Source organism: Durio zibethinus, chromosome 2, assembly GCF_047325235.1.
Source record: "Durio zibethinus cultivar Kanyao isolate XHJ-2024 chromosome 2, ASM4732523v1, whole genome shotgun sequence".
Lineage (NCBI taxonomy): Eukaryota > Viridiplantae > Streptophyta > Magnoliopsida > Malvales > Malvaceae > Durio > Durio zibethinus.
This window is the reverse complement of record NC_143163.1, coordinates 2,265,604-2,283,687: the sequence shown is the minus strand read 5'-3', so window position 1 is coordinate 2,283,687 and position 18,084 is coordinate 2,265,604. Positions and strand designations below refer to the sequence as shown.

General features: G+C 34.2%; 2 protein-coding genes and 1 long non-coding RNA gene across 5 annotated transcripts; 1 reads left to right on the top strand and 2 right to left on the bottom strand.

Moving 5' to 3' along the window:
- Positions 1-1,476: 1,476 nt before the first annotated feature.
- On the top strand, positions 1,477-8,753 carry LOC111308722 (uncharacterized). Of its 3 annotated transcripts, XM_089745133.1 has the most exons (14): positions 1,550-1,937; positions 3,667-3,778; positions 4,751-4,863; positions 5,175-5,297; positions 5,399-5,604; positions 6,214-6,289; positions 6,623-6,709; positions 6,874-6,954; positions 7,094-7,126; positions 7,429-7,482; positions 7,571-7,612; positions 7,711-7,789; positions 7,884-7,954; positions 8,348-8,753. In XM_089745133.1, exons 1-14 carry the CDS (start codon positions 1,770-1,772, stop codon positions 8,432-8,434), a joined length of 1,332 nt encoding a protein of 443 aa, XP_089601259.1. In that variant the 5' UTR covers positions 1,550-1,769; the 3' UTR covers positions 8,435-8,753. The 3 variants fall into 3 exon arrangements, with proteins under 3 accessions (XP_022763002.1, XP_089601259.1, XP_022763003.1); XM_022907268.2 differs by lacking the exon at positions 3,667-3,778 and having other exon boundaries at positions 1,749-1,937; XM_022907267.2 differs by lacking the exons at positions 3,667-3,778; positions 4,751-4,863 and having other exon boundaries at positions 1,477-1,937.
- A 2,785-nt stretch (positions 8,754-11,538) lies between these two features.
- Positions 11,539-12,335, bottom strand: LOC111308724 (uncharacterized). The gene is made up of 3 exons (XR_016328547.1): positions 12,197-12,335; positions 11,945-12,068; positions 11,539-11,675 (listed from the first exon to the last, which is right to left on the bottom strand). It is a non-coding gene; the product is annotated as an uncharacterized LOC111308724 (long non-coding RNA).
- Positions 12,336-14,267: 1,932 nt separating this feature from the next.
- Positions 14,268-17,811, bottom strand: LOC111308216 (mechanosensitive ion channel protein 8-like). The gene is made up of 5 exons (XM_022906529.2): positions 15,992-17,811; positions 15,759-15,882; positions 15,340-15,633; positions 15,038-15,240; positions 14,268-14,935 (listed from the first exon to the last, which is right to left on the bottom strand). The coding sequence occupies exons 1-5, from the start codon at positions 17,788-17,790 to the stop codon at positions 14,644-14,646; spliced, it is 2,712 nt and encodes a 903-aa protein (XP_022762264.2). The 5' UTR covers positions 17,791-17,811; the 3' UTR covers positions 14,268-14,643.
- Between the last annotated feature and the right edge of the window lie 273 nt (positions 17,812-18,084).

The window sequence follows — 18,084 nt, the reverse complement described above, 5'->3', positions numbered from 1 at the left end:
TTTTCAATTTATCTTAAGTTCAGCCGACAGATGATATTACAGCCGAAAAAGATAAATTGGAATCCGCCAAGGTACAATCTGAATGATAATCTGTAACTCCTCAGACCCCAAAAAAGAAGGTAATTTACCAAACCAACTTCACTTTCTAAACATCCATTAAAGGGTTTCTGAATTAATATATATATTTTTATATAAAAGGGTTTCCCTTTGATATAAATCTAAACCAAACATTTTGTACAACCAAGTAAACATCCATTAAAGCTTTTTTTTTTTTAATTTTTTTAGCATTAGAGATATTTAGGTTTGACAAAAAGCTTCAGCCTCGTTATCATCCATTTATTTATGGTTTAGATTTTAATTCATTTATAGCCTAGACTAAAGGTGAATAACTGTATAATTGATTGAGTTTAAGTCGATACAGTATTGAGTTTAAGTTTGAATTCAATTTTAAATTCGAGACTCAAAATTCAATTCAAATTTAATCAAATTTCATTTTTTTTAGTTTGAGTTTGACTCGAAATGGTTATTGAGTTATTTGAATTCGTTCGATTAAATTTGATTAACAGATAAAAATAAGTTTGATTATTATATTCGATAAAAATTTGATTATTTGTATTCGAATTTGAACTAAAGTTCGAGATATTTTATCAATTAAAATAATTAAAATATATTAAAATATAAAAACTTAATTAAGTTCACGAACTACTTGAGTTGAGCATAATAATACTCGAATTTGACTTTATCGATAAGTCAAACTACTTGAGTTCAGCTCAATTCAATAATAATCGAATCGAATTCGAATTTGAATTCAAATTTTATTATAGTCGAATCCAAATAGCTTGAAAGTTGTGAGTATTAATGTATTATTTATACATCAGGAGTAAGGCTAAGATGAATTTTATCTTCAAAATTAAAACTTCAAAAAGACCCAAAAAAAAAAAAAAGAAAAAAAGAAAAAGAATTGGTTTGAAAACTCATGAATTAATGTAAGTGGTTTATATTGTCATTCTATTATATTTAATAAATTTGAGATTCAAATTTTAAAATTTATATTCATTTTTATATCCTCAAATTATGATTTCATTTGTAAAAAAAAAAAAAAAAAATTGTCCATTTTCCAATTTTCTCTCATGGATGCTTACGTATTACTCCACCAATATTCTTTCAATAAGCTTTTCAATTCTTTTAGAATCGTTCATAAATTTTAAAAACTCTACTAATAATGAATAAGATAATTTCTTTTTAAAATTATTAAATTATTCTTGATTAATGATTTTAATGGAGTCATTTGGTCCCAACCAAGATTTTTTTGAGCTTAGGTTATGTCTTATATTATACATGAATGTCACACTACTACTACTACTAATACAAATACTGAAACCAAAACATATCTTAGGGAAATAAAATTTTGCAATTTCGGCTATTAATTATGTCACCACGTGCATGAAATCATGTCAAATGCTGGTTAATAAAGCCAATTTGACAAAAAGAAAAAAAATCTCATATTTAGCAGTTTCAGCTTATCTCTACATGAACATAATTACAAGCTAAGCATTTGTCTATTTTTTCCTCTTCTTTGTCATTTTCAGAAGAAAATCAAAGGGAAAAAAAAATCTACTTGAATCCCTCTCTCTTATCTTTAACCCATACAGCATTTACTATATTAAGAGAAAAGGCTTTCAGAGTTCCTGGCGTTACTCAGCAATATCTAGGAGTTGCTTTTTCATTCGGAGAGAAAAAGAAAGAGAGAGAGAGAGAGAGAGAGAAAGATGGAGAAGAAGTTAAAAGGTTTGAGCCATCTGTTCGTGACGGTTTTCCTGTCAGGTTTTGCAAGCTTCATTGTGGTTCCGGCCATTACCGACGTTACCATGTTCGCCCTTTGCCCTGGTACTGATGAATGCTCCCTCGCCATTTACGTCTCTGGTTTCCAACAAGCTGTACGTTTTTCTTCCTTCCTTCTACCATTTAATATCCTCTTCATATTTATCCCTGAAAATTCTTGGAAGTTGCACTCCTTGTCTTTTTCTTCTCAAAAACCGAAAATCAAACAAAAAACAAAAAGAAAAACAGGTTCATCCTTCATAGTTCTACAGTTACACTCGAACATGTCGGTGTGCTTCCCAATATACGTGTACGGTGTGCCTACTTCATAACGATTACCTGAAATTCAGCGCCCGGGATTCCTTAAAACTATTACAAGAATGTCAATTGAGTCGCTAGATTCTGATTTATCCAAAAAAGATCTTGTATCAAATCTAATCATTTTTAATGAATTTTATTAAAATAATAATAATAATAATAACATGATTATTGTGTTAGCTAGCAGCTTCTATATTAGTTTTCAAAATGTTGAGCTTTGGAGAAATAAAAGAAAAAAGCACTTTCATTTTTTCCTTTCCCCCTTCTTTCTTTACTCTTTGCTGAACAGCTCCTTTCCCTTCTTTTTAGATTTTTGTTTTCCTACTACCTTGTGGTGTTGCTGTTACCATAGTCCCTTTCTTTACCCAACATTCTTTTTCTGCTTCCTCTTACTTCTTTTAATCGATTTAAATGAATTGATAGTTTACGTGACAGCCACATATTTTTTTTTTTTTTGAAGGTTAAAGTGACTTAGTACACTTATTAAACTCGATTAATTTGTTGGGACAAATTAAATTTCAATCATCCAATTGAAATTTTTGTAATAGTTGAATGATTAATGATAAAATTTACTCAATTTTCATGTTTTTTAGTATTATTTTGAATGGATAAATTCGAAAATACTTAAGAACCACTTTTTTTTTTCGAATTAGCAAGGAATATTGTTTCTCATAATCAGTACTCTATGTAAAATTCAACTTTTTTTTTTCATTTTTGCCTTTCCCTCCTTTGAATCTTTTACTTTTTACCTCATTTTCTTGCTGTAAATTTCAGTATCTTTCAATTTTTATTTATGATAGGGATAGTACATGTGGAAACAAGGTTTTTTTTTTTAGTTGAGTGACCATGTGGATCACCATCTTACCTACTGTTCAAACCTACTAATATTGGGTGCCTTTTTTTTGTTGGAAATTTCCACGAAATTAATGCTAAGTTGTCCCTTCCAAGCAAGCAGATTCCCATTTTGCATGGTGCCATTTTGGATAATTGTAATGTACAAGCGATTTCTACATGTCTCATACATATCATATATGCACACATCACCATCGCACAAACTTTTTTTTATCACTCCATTATGCCATTGTTGCGTGACATATTGGAAAGAAGGCAAAACCTAATTATGAGATGGAAGCAACTTGCTACAGTGTCGACAAAGGGTCATAATAACATGTCAATTTCAACTTGTCCCTTGCAATTTAACTTTCAGACAAATTTTCAGCACAGAGTTCTCAAAACTTTTGTAAGGTAAAAAAAAAGGAAAAAAAGCTTAGATTTTCTTTCATTGTAGTCTATTCTTCGATTTGGATAGAATACCAGCAGCTTCACCGCACTTTGTCTGTCGATTTCAGGATAGCTACAATAATCTTATAAATATATCAGTAATTATTTGTTTTAACTAATGAGTTTTTGGATCTATTAAAAAACCCATTTTCATTGTCGAGAAATTCATAGTAAAAATATCAGGAATCTTAAATATAATACCAAAGAATCTAAGTTAAATACATATGTCTGGTGTGATTGGTGCAGGTCATAGGACTAGGAACCGCCTTGATGATGCCACTTATTGGGAATCTGTCCGATCAGTATGGAAGAAAAGCTCTGCTGACGTTACCTATGACTTTATCCATTATTCCCCTCGGTATGATATGAAACACAGATTTTACTGCTTTTCATCGGTGCTTCCAGGGTCCTATATTGGGCCAAACATATGATTAAAGCATGCTTGGGCTTTGTTCCAATTGGTGTGGCTTGACGGGTCACGTAATGGTTACTTTGCCGACCGAGTCTGACTAGTCATTTTCATGTATCTATAGATTCTACACCTTTGAATTTGGCTGTGTGAGAAAAATGTTGGCAGATTTTTCAAAGGATGCCATTTTGGCATGTCGTTTTGCAAGTTGTTTGCCTGTTAGGTTCACTATTTTAGCCCGCATCAGCCAATTACTTTAACTTCTCTGTGCTTTTTTACTTTTTTTTTTTTTTCTCTTTTTTCCTTGCTTTTTGCATCCAATTTCACTGCACCTTTGCTTACCACGCGCACATAAGGAACCAATTTCCTTGGACCAACTACTTTTTCGTATGAGTGGTCACATCTTGATGTTAGTCGGTTGCCTAAAAACGCTAGCAAAGTTAAGGTTTTGTATGGGTTGAGAAAATATTTTTTAATTTTTTTAAAAATTATTTATTAAATGAAAATAAAAATTATTTTTAAAAAATATAAAATAGGAAAATAAATAAAATATTTAATAATAATATTATTAATGGTATTTAATTATAAATGTAATATATTTGTTAATTAATGATACTAAAAAATGTTTAAACATAATAACTCACAAAAATAATAATAATATAAATCTTTTGTTTTCACAATTAAAAATATTTTTTTAATTTCATATTTCAAAATATTTTTATTTTCATTTTTAAAATTATTTTTTATTTTCAATTACCAAATGCGTTTTCATTCATATTTTTTATTTTTCAAAAAAATAAAAATAAAAAATAATTATATTTTCTTAAACTAAACATTACCTATGATTCCTGGTTTTTGTTTTACATTAAAACAATGCAAAAGTTTATATATGTCTTAAGTTATATGACGATCTTCTTGCAGCTATATTGGCATGCAGCAGAACAACCAATTATTTTTATGCCTACTATGCCCTCAGGACTCTCACTGCCATGGTCTGTGAAGGCAGCATTAACTGCCTTGCTCTTGCTTATTTGGTAATAACCCTGAATCATCCTTAATTGCTTTGTGATTTTGGCAGATACGCACGCATTCACAAGCTTGAACTTGATTTAGAATTATATTATTAATGATGGAGCTTCATATAAGATGTCAAACAGGCTAATGTTTAACAGATTTTAGATATTAGTAACGTTTTATTTCAATCCATTGTCAAGCACAAACAAAATGATTTCAGGAAAAGATAACAATTTGCATTAGATTATCAAACACAACAATGTTTGGCTTCACCATATTGCTGTTGTTTACATTTTGATCTGATGCTGAAATTGTGGTCTTTCCTTTGCAGGCAGACAACATTTCAGATGGCCAACGGGCATCTGCATTTGGAATTCTTTCAGGCATAAGCTCAGCTGCATTTGTCTGTGCAACCTTAGCAGCTCGTTTCCTCTCCACTGGTTCCACATTTCAGGTTTTTCCTTAAGCCTTCTCTAGAATCTATAGGTAGTACCTTTGCTTTTTGTTGCATCTCAAAACATTTGCTTCAAGTATTGTTTTTTTAAATCCTTCCAGGTAGCTACATTTGTATCAATGCTTGCAGTAGTGTACATGAGAATATTCCTTGAGGAAAGTATACCCGATCAAGTTGATGGTATGACACAACCAATCTTGAAAGAAGGGGAAGACGTCATTCAAAAGGATGTTAATGCACCTGAAAGGACAACAGTATTCAAGAAAATTCCATCCTTGGGGGATATTATTTGCTTGTTGAAGAGCAGGTAAGGCTTCCTATATATAGTATTTTTCTAGCACTTTGGTGTTCAATTAAGGTCATTTATGGTAAAGTTAATGTAAAAAACTTGAGTTGCACTCATGAAACCGCCAGCCCTGCCTAACCTTTTTGAATGGAAATTTTCAGAAAAATTGAATAAATAAACTGCTTGTGATAAATTATACTATCTATAGCACTTTATATATTCAAGAAGAATCTTCAGATGTTCTTTTCCCTCGAATTTTTGCTAAATGAAAGAAAGCTTAGAAAGTGAGTAATGAATGATTATTGAGAAGTTTATTTCAGCAGAATTAATTTTTCCATCAACTGAAATAGAAAGGATATCTGAGTTCCTCCCTGGTAAAGTTACAGAGATTAGGCCGTGCTAGGATTCATGATTTGATGGTCATATTTTTATATCTGAATCAGAGTGAAAATAATAATCATGAAACCCTGGGAATATTCATCCATCCCAGAACTAGTAAAGTAAGCTATGAACTTAAAAGAGTGAATACATAATTTGTTTGGATAGGCCTAAAATTCACACAATAATATGATGTACTTGTATTATTGATATTATTAATGTTTGAAATGACTAATAAAGTTTTAATTTCAGTCCATCATTTTCCCAAGCTGCAGTTGTTGCTTTCTTCAATAGTCTTGCAGAGGGTGGGATGATATCTTCATCAATGGTACGATCTTTACCAAAATGAAACTTGAGATAAGATCTTTTTTTTCTTATCTCATGATCCAAACGTGCATAGCTGCAAACTATTCTTCAAAACTTTTCTTTTTTCCAGAAATGGCAGCTAGTTTCTTGTAACTGATAAGCAGTTTATGAAGCAGAATATATGTCATTAAAGTTTTACAGATTTATCAAAAAAGTTATGTTTTGGAAAGTGATTGTTTAATAAATTGATCAAAACTTTGTTCAAATTTATGCTTGTGTATCTCTCATCCCTGAGTACTAATTTGTGATCAAACAGTTCAAAGTCTCTTACATGGAAATTTTTTCTACCATGCAGTACTATTTGAAGGCGCGGTTCCACTTTAACAAGAATCAGTTTGCTGATTTGATGCTAATTGCTGGAATTGTAGCAACCATTTCACAGGTATATGTACTTGGTATAAATATTGTTGTTGGTACATTTGTCATACTATTAGATTCTCTCATTTTCTTTTGTTTTCCCCGATTTCCATTTCATATATATTTTGAGTTCGTAACAATCTAGATTTAATTTACGTGTTTGTTCTTGCGTGCTTCTGAATCCTGCAGTTGTTTATCATGCCCTTATTAGTATCTCCCATAGGAGACGGACGGTTGCTTTCAATAGGACTCTTAGTCACCTTTGTAAATGTAAGAGTTGTGTTCATTTTTCACCTTGCTCAACCTTTTTTATTGCTCCCTCTGATTTTATTTCCTTGCAAGTTGATGACATTGTAACCATTTGTCGGGAAGACAAGCCACTGATGAATTTGTACATCGTGCTCTGCAGGCCATTCTTTACAGCATAGCCTGGTCAGCTTGGGTAATTTCTTCATCACAATTGCTAGTTTCATTTTAATTCCTGTTGAGATAACCTCAAATTGTGTGACCCCGATTTTTAAAACAAGGAGACATGGAAACCACCTTGAGGAAATAGAAATCAGCATATCAGATAAATTGGAAAAGTAAAGTTGGATATCAATCGAGTTCGCTTGTATTTCATATTTGCAAATAATGTTTTTACACCAAAAATCAATCCACTTATCAGTATTTATAACTCATTCCTTCAAATGATTAGATATTTGCTTCTGAGTAAGAATTTAAGCAAAAGACGTGTTCATTCAGGTCCCGTATGCAGCTACTGCATTGTCTATTGTGATGGTCTTTGCGCCACCATCTGTAAGTTCTTTTACTTCCATGTCATTGCAAGATTTGTTCTATTACCTGAAAGACTACGTTTGTTGATTGAATCTTATGAATTATACAGTTACGCAGTATTGTATCAAAACAAACTGGCGCTAGAGAGCAGGTAATTGTAGCAAATTAGATCTCCAGTGTTGTTCCTCTCTCCTATTTCAATCCACTTCTTCATGCATAATTTTAACTGGTACAAACACAATATATCAGGGGAAGGCTCAAGGATGCATCTCAGGCGTGAGTTCCTTGGCTAACATCATTGCTCCATTAATTTTTAGTCCTCTGACAGGTGTGTAAAGACTGGTATTTTCTTCCCTTTTCCCAAAAATTTACAACATTTACTGGAAAATGTCGATTAACCACCTCTCCTTCTATTCACCCAGCATTGTTCCTGTCTGAAGAGGCACCATTTCATTTCCCTGGCTTTAGCATCATGTGCATTGCGATCACATTGGTACGAACTTTTATTTACACCACCATATCTTATATATTTAGACTGCAGCACGTACATATACCAATAGAAATGCCTTCACCTACAAGTCACTGTCTGTGACATTGCTAAAAACCCTTAACTGGTTATAAATTCTGCATTCAGCAGAGTAGCCTAAATCAGCTGTCTTTAAGAACCCCAAAGCCAATAGGTTATGGAGATTCGAAACTTCCAACAGAACAAAAGCTGTTATTTCAACTAAGAATGATCCAACCCTTCTATTCATAGGGCACAGAACTTGGCATTTGACATTAGTAGAAAATCACCAGAGCAGCATGATCCTGCTGATCATTGTTATCTATAGCTTGCAGATTCATTCCTTATGTAACTAAAACAACTTTGTTTTTTGTTTGACAGATGATAGCCTTCGTTCAGAGTTTGACGATTAGGAGTGCTCCTTCAACTTCAAGTGACAAAAACAGCAGTAACGCCATGGAGGTTTAGTTACGAGGGTGTTTTGAATGATACACACTAATTATCGAAGGTGAAAGTCTCTTCCCTTCATTATCGATGGAGCATTTCATGGCAAGTTCCATTTATGCAAGACAGAAGAAAGCTATTGAAAGCTATTGTTACAATTAAATTCACTCAGTCTCTAAATATGTAGCAAAACTGATATGACGTTGGTCACTCAGATTAGTTCACCCACGGAAGGCAAGATTAACTATGAGACATAGACAGATGTGGGTTTTCTCGGTGAAACAATTCTCACAAACCTACCAAATTATTACTCCTAAATGCATCTATAATTTCATTTGGATGATGTCTCTAGTCTTGACTAATGTGCAATTCAAGTACTTCAGTGTCACAAAGTAAATTGCAGGTCAATTTGCAGATTAAGATATTATCGTCTACCAGTTTGAATACATTAGGAAGAGGAACAAGAAAGAGTATGCTCATAAGAATATTAGAATCTAACTTTTAAAATTTAGAAATGCATTTATTATTGAATTAAATCTTTTAATTTGTTTAATTGAGGGCTCGTGAGAAACAGAAAGAGATTCACTTTCAAAAAAGTACTTTCTCTAAAGTATCTACTTGCAACATTACAGTGTCTTAATATGTTCTGATTTGAGGAAAACTTCAAACAAATTTTTCCTCAAGGAAACAAGGAATAAATACATGTTTCTAAATTTTGAAACACTATGTTCTCATGTTTCAGAAGATGACAAGTTTAAAACGACAAAACCATAGACAAACTAGTAAAGCAATTTCAATTTAAATGGATTGAGCAGCACGTATTTGACAGTCCAGAATTCACAAACATTGCTGTGTAAGGAAGAAATGCAGGACGGGATGGAGCAGATTCTAATTGAAGTCCCGGTCGCAGCCATGTCCTGAGCTTTCCCAAGGTTCCAAGCAGTCACATTTGAATAGAAAATGTAAGCTTTATGATCCAAAGAAGCAAGCCCTGTAACAATTAACAATGAATCGTTACAGGGAATTTCTTTCTTGAGCAAGGCATACAAGTTGTGTAATATTTGATGACAAACTTTCTCATTTGATCCATCAAGGGTGCCCAAGATGTTACTGAGCACCAGATTGCAAAGCTGGAAAATTGTACCATTCCAGGATATAAATTGTAGGTCCATTCTAAAATTTGACAAGATGATAAAGCACAGATTGTCAAGCTGATCAACCGATCAGATCAAAGAAAATAAGAGTTGAATTTAAACACCAACTGCCATCATAATTTCCGCAGTGGATTCCAGAAGAGTTTCTATTATCTGGGGATCTTCAGTTGCTGCCAGAGCATGTTTAACCATATCCAGGAAGTTTTCCTCACCATTCTGACATGATGATAAAATTAAAAAAAAAAAACACTCAATATTGGATCTTTAAGGAAAGAACTAATCTGAGTTAAGAATGCAGCTAACCCACGCTGTTCTCAATTTAAGCAGAACATAATGAGAGCCATGTCAAAGCATCATTCGAATAGCTCCCACACAGGCAAGCTGAACCTCTTCGTCTTTGAAAGACTCATCATAAAGATTGAAGATAAACAAAATCAAAATTGTAACCACTTTCCAAACTGCGGGTGTTGGGCGGATGCATGATTTTAGAATTTGGCTCATCCTCGTGCAAAATAATCTAGTATCATTCTGTTTCTCATGTTTGATATCTAGAAATAATTTGCAGAAACAATTTTCTATGCCAACAACACCATGGTAAGATCCATATACGCTTGATAAAAATACAAGACAGTAAGAAATCACTTTCTTGACCTTTTTATGCTTATCTTTCTCCAAGAACCTGCTTATTCAAAGGGTGGAAGATATAGGCAAATGAATTCAAGTTAGGAAGCTTCACAATGATAATTTTATCCATAAGATAAGACACCATTTCCTCTTCACCACCCCCCTCCCAGAAAAATATATTAGTATAGAATACTTTATCCACATTCTTAGTAGTCAAAACAAATCACAGAACATGAGACCCTCATTCTCCTCAACAGCTAGGCAGGCATCTCAAATTAACAGACAAAAGGAAACGTTAACATGAACTATTTGGATAAACCGGCCATAATTTCATTAGTCTCAAATTATTCAAATTTTACAGCATCATCCAATTACTGACAGTATGATCACAACACAAGCCCACATAATTTGCTAATTACAACAACAAACGGTCATGCCATAAAATATGATAGACTCCATAATTAAACTGTTAAATGAAGTACATTTTTTGAATGAGGAAAACTATTTACGTAGCATAATCACTAACCCATCTAATTGAAATTAAAGCTTAAACAGATTGCACTGAGTTACATGAACTAGTAAAGAGAAGCAGAGGAATTATCAGAAACTATATCTGCAAAGAAGACTTGTAAAATTATGTTTTAATTTTCATATAAATACCTGTCTCAATATATAAATTTGATTTTCAGTGATGCGTTTTTTGTTGAACTCATAGCATGAGATACATAAGGCTTACTCGGTGGGAGTGAAAGTGAAACTACTCAGGAGCTATTTTCTTCATTTAGAAACTTAGGAAAACACATGAAAGCTTTTAGTAGAGCATATTCCTAACAAGTCAAGTTTTTATAACGTTAATTAAATCCACTGCCTTATCTTGTATAAGCAGCAGACTATAAATTTCTTCCAGGTAATGGAAAATCAAGCATGATTGAACTCCCTTGCTTTGCCTGCATGACATGAACCAAAGTAAATGATAGTGAAACCAAGAAAATGAGTAAGCTAACAAGTAATTTGCATATCTTTGCTTAACTGCTCACAAATCCAAGTCTGCATCTGCCGAAAGTTGCAGAGTGGCATAGTCTGATGATATCTACGGAAGGCAAAGGAAAGCAGGCTAAGAGCCATTAACACAACATCTAGTCTTAAAGCTTCATGTTTGAAACTAGGAAAGTTTAAAGTTTCAACAATAAAAGAAGTGACTCATGCATTGAGTACACATATCCTTCTTCTCTTTCATAAGAAACTGCATCAGTAAGTTCAATGCCCCTGGAACATTAGTGTTTGCAAACTTAATCTCTCCATCTACCTTTTGGCGCTTGATCTTGAAAGGATCAATATCAACAATATGTCTTCTTTCCAACCTTTGGGTTTGCCATTGATTTATCATTCAAGGTTGATAAACCCATGATCTGTTGTCCCTACTCCAACATGGGGACCACGAGTAGAGAGAGCAACTTGAAGGCAATCAATCAACAAAATGCGTGGTTCTGGACAACAAAGTAAATAAATAAGATATTCATGCCTCCGTATATGAGGGGGACAAGTTCTTGAAATCCGTATATATGCAGTGCAAAATGCAATCTGGAAATGCAAGATAAGGTTATAATCCCAATAATTAGAAGTCATTCTTTGGGTTATAATTTTATAATTATTTCACATGGTTCCTACATATTTGAATAGTGCCCTGTTTTTGGAACCTTTTTTTCTTCAATCACAAAATTCAAGCAAAAAGAGAATCAAGAATCAGAATGCACACCTGAATATATGGAGTCCCTCTTTGTCCTCACTTAACATGTTGGATATAGATTGGATTAAATTCTCAGGGGGAACAGTGTCATAACTCATCACTGATCCATAACACATGCAAAGTCAAAACATGCCTTCCAAAAAATATAAATTGTTAGCCACTGTGACAAAAGGATATTAGAAACCATTTGAACAAACTAACTGAACTAAGCGATAAAAATTGCATTCAAGAAGCTCATTATTAAATATAAATATAACCCACCATAAGCAAATCACATCTCCATTACATAAAAGAGCATGCAACACAAACAAATGATGTATTGATGAGCCCTTCCGCAAATAACGTCCCTTCAGTTAAGCATTGCTGAGAAGCTTTATGGTCCAAGTTGCAAAAGGTTGCCATCTGTTTCTACCCAAGAGGTTAATCAAGATGCCAGGGCCATCAATGGGCTTATTGCTTGTTGGGATATCACAGAGACAGGTTGAAGCACTTAAATTTCCAGAAAAGGAGGATGGAAACACCTTAACCCAGTGGGCTCTGCAAGTCTTGAGTTTTCCACAGAGAGGGATCCTATAAACAAAATTTCTGGAATGAATACAAAGGCGTGTTAGTTTTGTTTTATGTTTTTGGATGCATTATGATCAGAATGCCATATAACCGAGCCGCCATAGATAAGAACAAACATAAATCATAAACTTAAGATCACTCAGTTACATAAGGAAGCAGTGAAACCATAATCATATCAATAGAAATCCCCACAAACTTCTCCTTTTATCTTCAATGACACACATGGCATCAATGAAAGCATTCAGTATGCATCTGGAGATCCAGAACAAAGCAAGGAAAGAAGTAGTCCAACTGTATCAAAAATTACTCCATGCCGTGAGCTGAAATGTGATAGATAATTCTTGAAAGTAACATAAAGCCTTGAAATGTACAATAAAAAAAACTAACAGAACCTAACACAAACTAAAAGAGACATTGCCAAAAAAAAAAAAAAAGAAAAAGCTTTAAACAACGGAAAGCTATTAAATCACAAACCAAAATGCAGGTTCGGCGAAAAAAGGGCAATATCAGAACAATCACGGGCTGAACAGCACTGGCTTTGCCATGGTGAAGAAGTCCAGGAAAATTCCTTGCTATGTGAGAAATGAGCTTCAACACAGCTAGACTTCTTGGGAAGAAGTGTAACATCAACCATAATAACTACTAACAGTGATGAGAAAAGCCAAAAATAAAAACAAAAATGAAAATAGCTTTTATAAGTAAATGGTTGTTTTCTTGGGAAAAAAAGAAATAGAGAATAAGTGGAAAGAGCTGCGATCAAATTTTTTTCTTGAATCTTTTAATTTTTCATCACATTCAAGTTTTTTGTGTTTTCAACAATGAAAACCAAGAGAACCCATATTTCGTGAAAACCCAAAAGAAGGAAACAACAAAGGAAGAAAAGAAAGAGTACCAAAGAAGAGGAACAACATAGACGTGAAGAAGATTGGGAAGAACAGAAAGAAATCTTGAAACTCAAGAAAACCCATATTTCATGAAAACCTAAAAACCCAAAAGAAATAAAGAAGGAAGAAAAGAAAAGAGTACTAGAAGACGAGGGAATAACATAGACGTGAAGAAGATCGGAAAAAACAGCACGAAATCTAGTCTCTAACGCACATTGTGACCGTTGCAGTGTGGAGAAGCGGAGGAAGCTGCAGTTCACCCAATGGGCTTTGCCGCTTATATTTATTTTTTAAACGCACCGCCTTTCCCATTTTTTGGGCCGAGTTTCACCGCCTAAAACCCGGTTTTTGCTTATTCTTTTCTTATGCCCAGATCATGGGCCGAATGTCCTGAATTGCGCCCTAAACTACCGGTGGTGAATTCAAGGATCATGGGGCCAACGTTTGGGTTTTATGTTTTCTTTCCCTTTCTACCCTTTAAAAATTAAAAATGTTCTCTTATTAAAAAATTTTTAAAATATGTTAATTGAAATGTCTATGGACTACCACATATGTAAGAAATAGCTATACCAAAATAAATTTAAAAATAATAGTAATTTTATATTTAATTAAATATTTACCTTATTCAAGTTAAACATAATTTTAGTAAAAGATTAATTCAATAAAATTTCATCTCCAATATCTGGAAAACATTGTTAAACACTAATATATAATATATATCCTTAAATAATAGTTTAGATGGCATATACACCGATTAATCTTTTAAAAATTACGAATTTAAAAGAATATAAATGTGTAATTTTTTTTTTCATATGAATTGAGTAGATAAAAATGTTAAGAATTAGGTATATCAAGAATTAAAAACACTAAAAGACTAGGAAGGAGAAATCATTAAGATGTATAAAATGTAAAACCGAAATCCTTTTTGTTGTTTTAACATATGTGTTCCTCTAACCTAAAAGGTGCAAAAAGGATCCCTTTATTACAAAAATATTACTCCTATTATACAAAAAAAAAAAAAAATGTAGTACCCAAAAAGCAGTTGTTGAATCACCATCCGGATTGCCAAATTATGACAGAAGAAATTAATCACGTCGTTGAGGGTTGCCAACGTTCTTGAAGAAAATCCCTTGTTCATATTGTATGAAGACTATAACAAAGAATGAAGGGAGAAAAGAAACCTCCCAAAATAATCAGAACAACAATCATATCCTGGTCAAGAAAGAAAAAAAAAATAAAACCAATTTCATTGTTTCCTCAGTTAGATGAACTTTCCGGAGTAGCCCAACTAGAGGGAATGCGACTAGAGTTAGGGATGGAGCAGACATTTATGTCGATTGGCACTAAACGGAATTGCATGTCAAGTTCTTTAAATATGTTCACCATTTCTTCTGCCAATCGAGCTCTCCTTTCCCACCTCTCTGCGATGTCCTGGTAGTTAATTTTATGAGTCAACCACACCGCCATTCTCAACCTGTTCCATGTGTCAAGTTCCTTTAATATAATCATTGGCTCAGAGCACCAATGCTCCTTGCGGTTCTCAATATAACTGCAACAACATTCATGACAAAACAAATGTGGTCATTGAATAAATCCAGATGTTTTTCACATTTTGTACTATAAATCGATAATACTACAAATTAGTACTTACCCTATTATTCTTTGTTTCATGGCAGCAATCTTTTCTACTGGAGTAGCCATGTCGATATAGAAATCAATTGCATCTCCCATATCTGGACTACGATAATAGTTGCCAATGGGCTTCGTTGAAAGAACATTGTTCGGAAATATCATCTTCATGTTGTCGTATCTCAAGAAGACTGTAGTAAGAATGTTCATCTCTTCCACCACGCACTAAAGCATGTCCAGAAACAAGTTACTTTAGTTGACATGAAATGCAAACATGAACAAATGAAAGAGACACCATAATTCAAAGATAATTTTTCTATGTACCTGCATCCCATCTATCTCACACCTATCCCCAACATCATAAGGGTGAATAATGAATAAGAAGATTATAGATTCAAATATTGTCTTGCAAGTATTCCCAAAGATGAAGGCCAATAGGACCAGCTGGGAGCTTAAGAGTGCGATAATCCTGGAGGTGGCAATTTCCAGAATCACAAGCCAGACGACAAATATGATGGTGCCAACAACGAAGTTTACCATATGATGAAGCTTGTTCACAGCCGTCTTTGTATCATTTAGTGTCAAGGCAAGAGCTCTTCGCTCTCTATAAGCATTCAACTGAAACAATAGGTAATATATATACATATGGATTGAGTTGGAAGAATGAAGATCAATTGGTATATACTATAACACTATTGTTTTTCATATGAAGATTTTTTTCTAGTTCGATTCTTAGTTCTTACCACCCAGTTCTTCATGGATGATTTGCTAATCCTCTTCTTCTCAAAAACACCTTCAAAGGTACTCATTGTTCTCAAAGCCTCATCTTCTCGCATAAATCGCATCAAATCCTCCAAGTAGATAAACCTATCAACCAAAACGAGTTACAAAACTAATTGGAACTCATACATGCCCAGAATTACTAAGCATACAACTCTGAAATAGCAAATAGTAATTCTAGCTAACCAATACTCACTTTGAACCCCGCTGAGCCACATTGTGGAAAATTTTCTTTGCAGAAGCCGTTGCCTCATGTTCACTTCTAATCTTTTTTATCGAATTATCCTCAGTAGGTTGCTCCATTATCTGCTCATCCAATGTGGACAATGTCCCATGTCGGACCATCTTCATCAACCTCTTCATATTCCAAGCTGAAATATTCTTGTGGTTGAGTTTGTGCAAGTGCTCTAATCCAATCTTATTATCACCCTTCTTCGAAAATATCCGAGATAAATTTTGAGTCTTTAATCTGGTAAATCTTTTTTGTAACCTTCCACTCCGTGGTGGTGGAAAGGCATCTGCCCGAAGATCCGAAGGCACAGTAGCCCCAGCATTCTGCAATCTACTGATCTCAGCTGCAGTCCTTTCATATTCTTCTTCAGTTCTTTGGACTTCAATTAGTGGAGGACCAGATAGTGTTTCAATCACATATTGAGTGAATAATGTCTCTTGAATTCTATCAAAATAAGTACTAACATGAAAAGATGAAGCCATCACTTTCACTATTAATGTCTTGATCAACCACAACAATGTACCAATCAAAAGACATATTAGAATTTTGGTAACATATTCAAGTAATCTACTTCTATTTACCCTCTCAACTTTACTGTCAATCAAGAAATGCCAAGCCAAAAGCACAAGGGCTAACCAGCAGCAATTTTGCACTGGTTTTCTTACCCCATAAACAAAATACAAAATCCTTTTCCTCAAAATAAAATTCATCTCAATGAAAAACACAATCAACCTAATCCCCCATCCAGACACCAACCTACCACATATCAAGACCAAGATCAATACTAACCATTTCCACAACTTAAGCTCCCACACATCCAGTTTCCTCAAAGTAGGAATTGCTAAACTACAAATCAACGCAGAAACAATCAAAATCAGACTCACCCATTGAAGTAAAGTCAATGCATTAAGATTAGCTCTTCTAAATTCATCGGGTACATCTTCATCTGCAAAAGGGTCATCTTCCTCTTCAAAATCTGAACTCTTCCCCAACAATCCAGACCATATCGGACCCGATTTTTGTAACAGGCCAGACATCATCTGCACCTCCTCTGGTGACCTGTCTATAAGCCTTGACTTAGTGCTCCTCATTCTTGATAGCAAACCTGACTTTCCTACAAGGGATATAGCAGTACTGTCATGAGACGCGTCTGATTCACGTCTCGCAACATCATCGCTGCGTTCACTTCTTCCTTCTTGTTGTTGTGTTTCGTACCTCATGGGGCCAGTCACGTTAACCTGAAAACTTGGAACTCCTGTTTCGAAAGAAACCCTTCTAGAATCTCTAGAAGTGACCGACTGATCCTGTTTAAGGTCATCCATATCTAAGTCCATGTCTAACGCAATCTCATTGCTGTTGGTTCGTTTGCCCAAAAACTGACCCTTCATCTTCGAAGGTGATGATTCCTCAACGGCTTGCCATCGTTTCTTGTAATCAAAACCTTCATTGCCATCTTTTTTCTGTCCTTTATCACTCCAAAATTCGTAGCTAGATTGCCTAAAACTATTGTTTTTGTTTTTGTTGTTGTTGTTGTTGTTGTTGACGGGGTCTGAATCTTTGCCCGTGCGGGATTCTGCAGATTCAACGGTGACAGGAAATTTTCTGGGATCATTGGGATCACGATCCATGATGCGTTGTTCGTCTTCGTGATCAAAAAGGATAGGAAGCTCTTCGTTCCTGGGGCTATTGCTGCCCCTACTGCTTACTTTTACGTGCTTGGAGGAGTCTGGGGATTTGAAAGATTTCAATCTCCATGTCGACATTGATTAATCAAGGCATTGCTCAAAATTTTTGATTCTTGACGAGGGAGGTAGGTATCTCGCGTTCGGCTGCTAAGATATTATTGGTTGGCTTCATCTTTACTGGGATTTTTTCGAAATTGGAAATTTGTTGCGGAGAATATGGAGAAGAGTAAAAGGTGGCGTTGAAGACGAGAGAGAGAGAGAGAGAGAGAGAGAGAGAGAGAGAGAAATGCATGGCTACGTCATGAAAGCTAATTGTGAGAAAGACAAATAGGAATTTATGTTTAATTTTAATTATCCCATATTTTAGTCCAT

Excerpts from the sequence above, each read along its gene's own strand:
- LOC111308722 (XM_089745133.1), top strand. The coding sequence starts at position 1,770 with ATGGAGAAGAAGTTAAAAGGTTTGAGCCATCTGTTCGTGACGGTTTTC. Across the intron at positions 5,298-5,398 it reads CCACTGGTTCCACATTTCAG|GTAGCTACATTTGTATCAAT; the intron begins GTTTTTCCTTAA and ends AAATCCTTCCAG. Across the intron at positions 6,290-6,622 it reads GGATGATATCTTCATCAATG|TACTATTTGAAGGCGCGGTT; the intron begins GTACGATCTTTA and ends TCTACCATGCAG.
- LOC111308216 (XM_022906529.2), bottom strand. The coding sequence starts at position 17,790 with ATGTCGACATGGAGATTGAAATCTTTCAAATCCCCAGACTCCTCCAAG. Across the intron at positions 15,634-15,758 it reads CATCCATGAAGAACTGGGTG|TTGAATGCTTATAGAGAGCG; the intron begins GTAAGAACTAAG and ends CTATTGTTTCAG. Across the intron at positions 14,936-15,037 it reads ATGAAACAAAGAATAATAGG|TTATATTGAGAACCGCAAGG; the intron begins GTAAGTACTAAT and ends ATGTTGTTGCAG.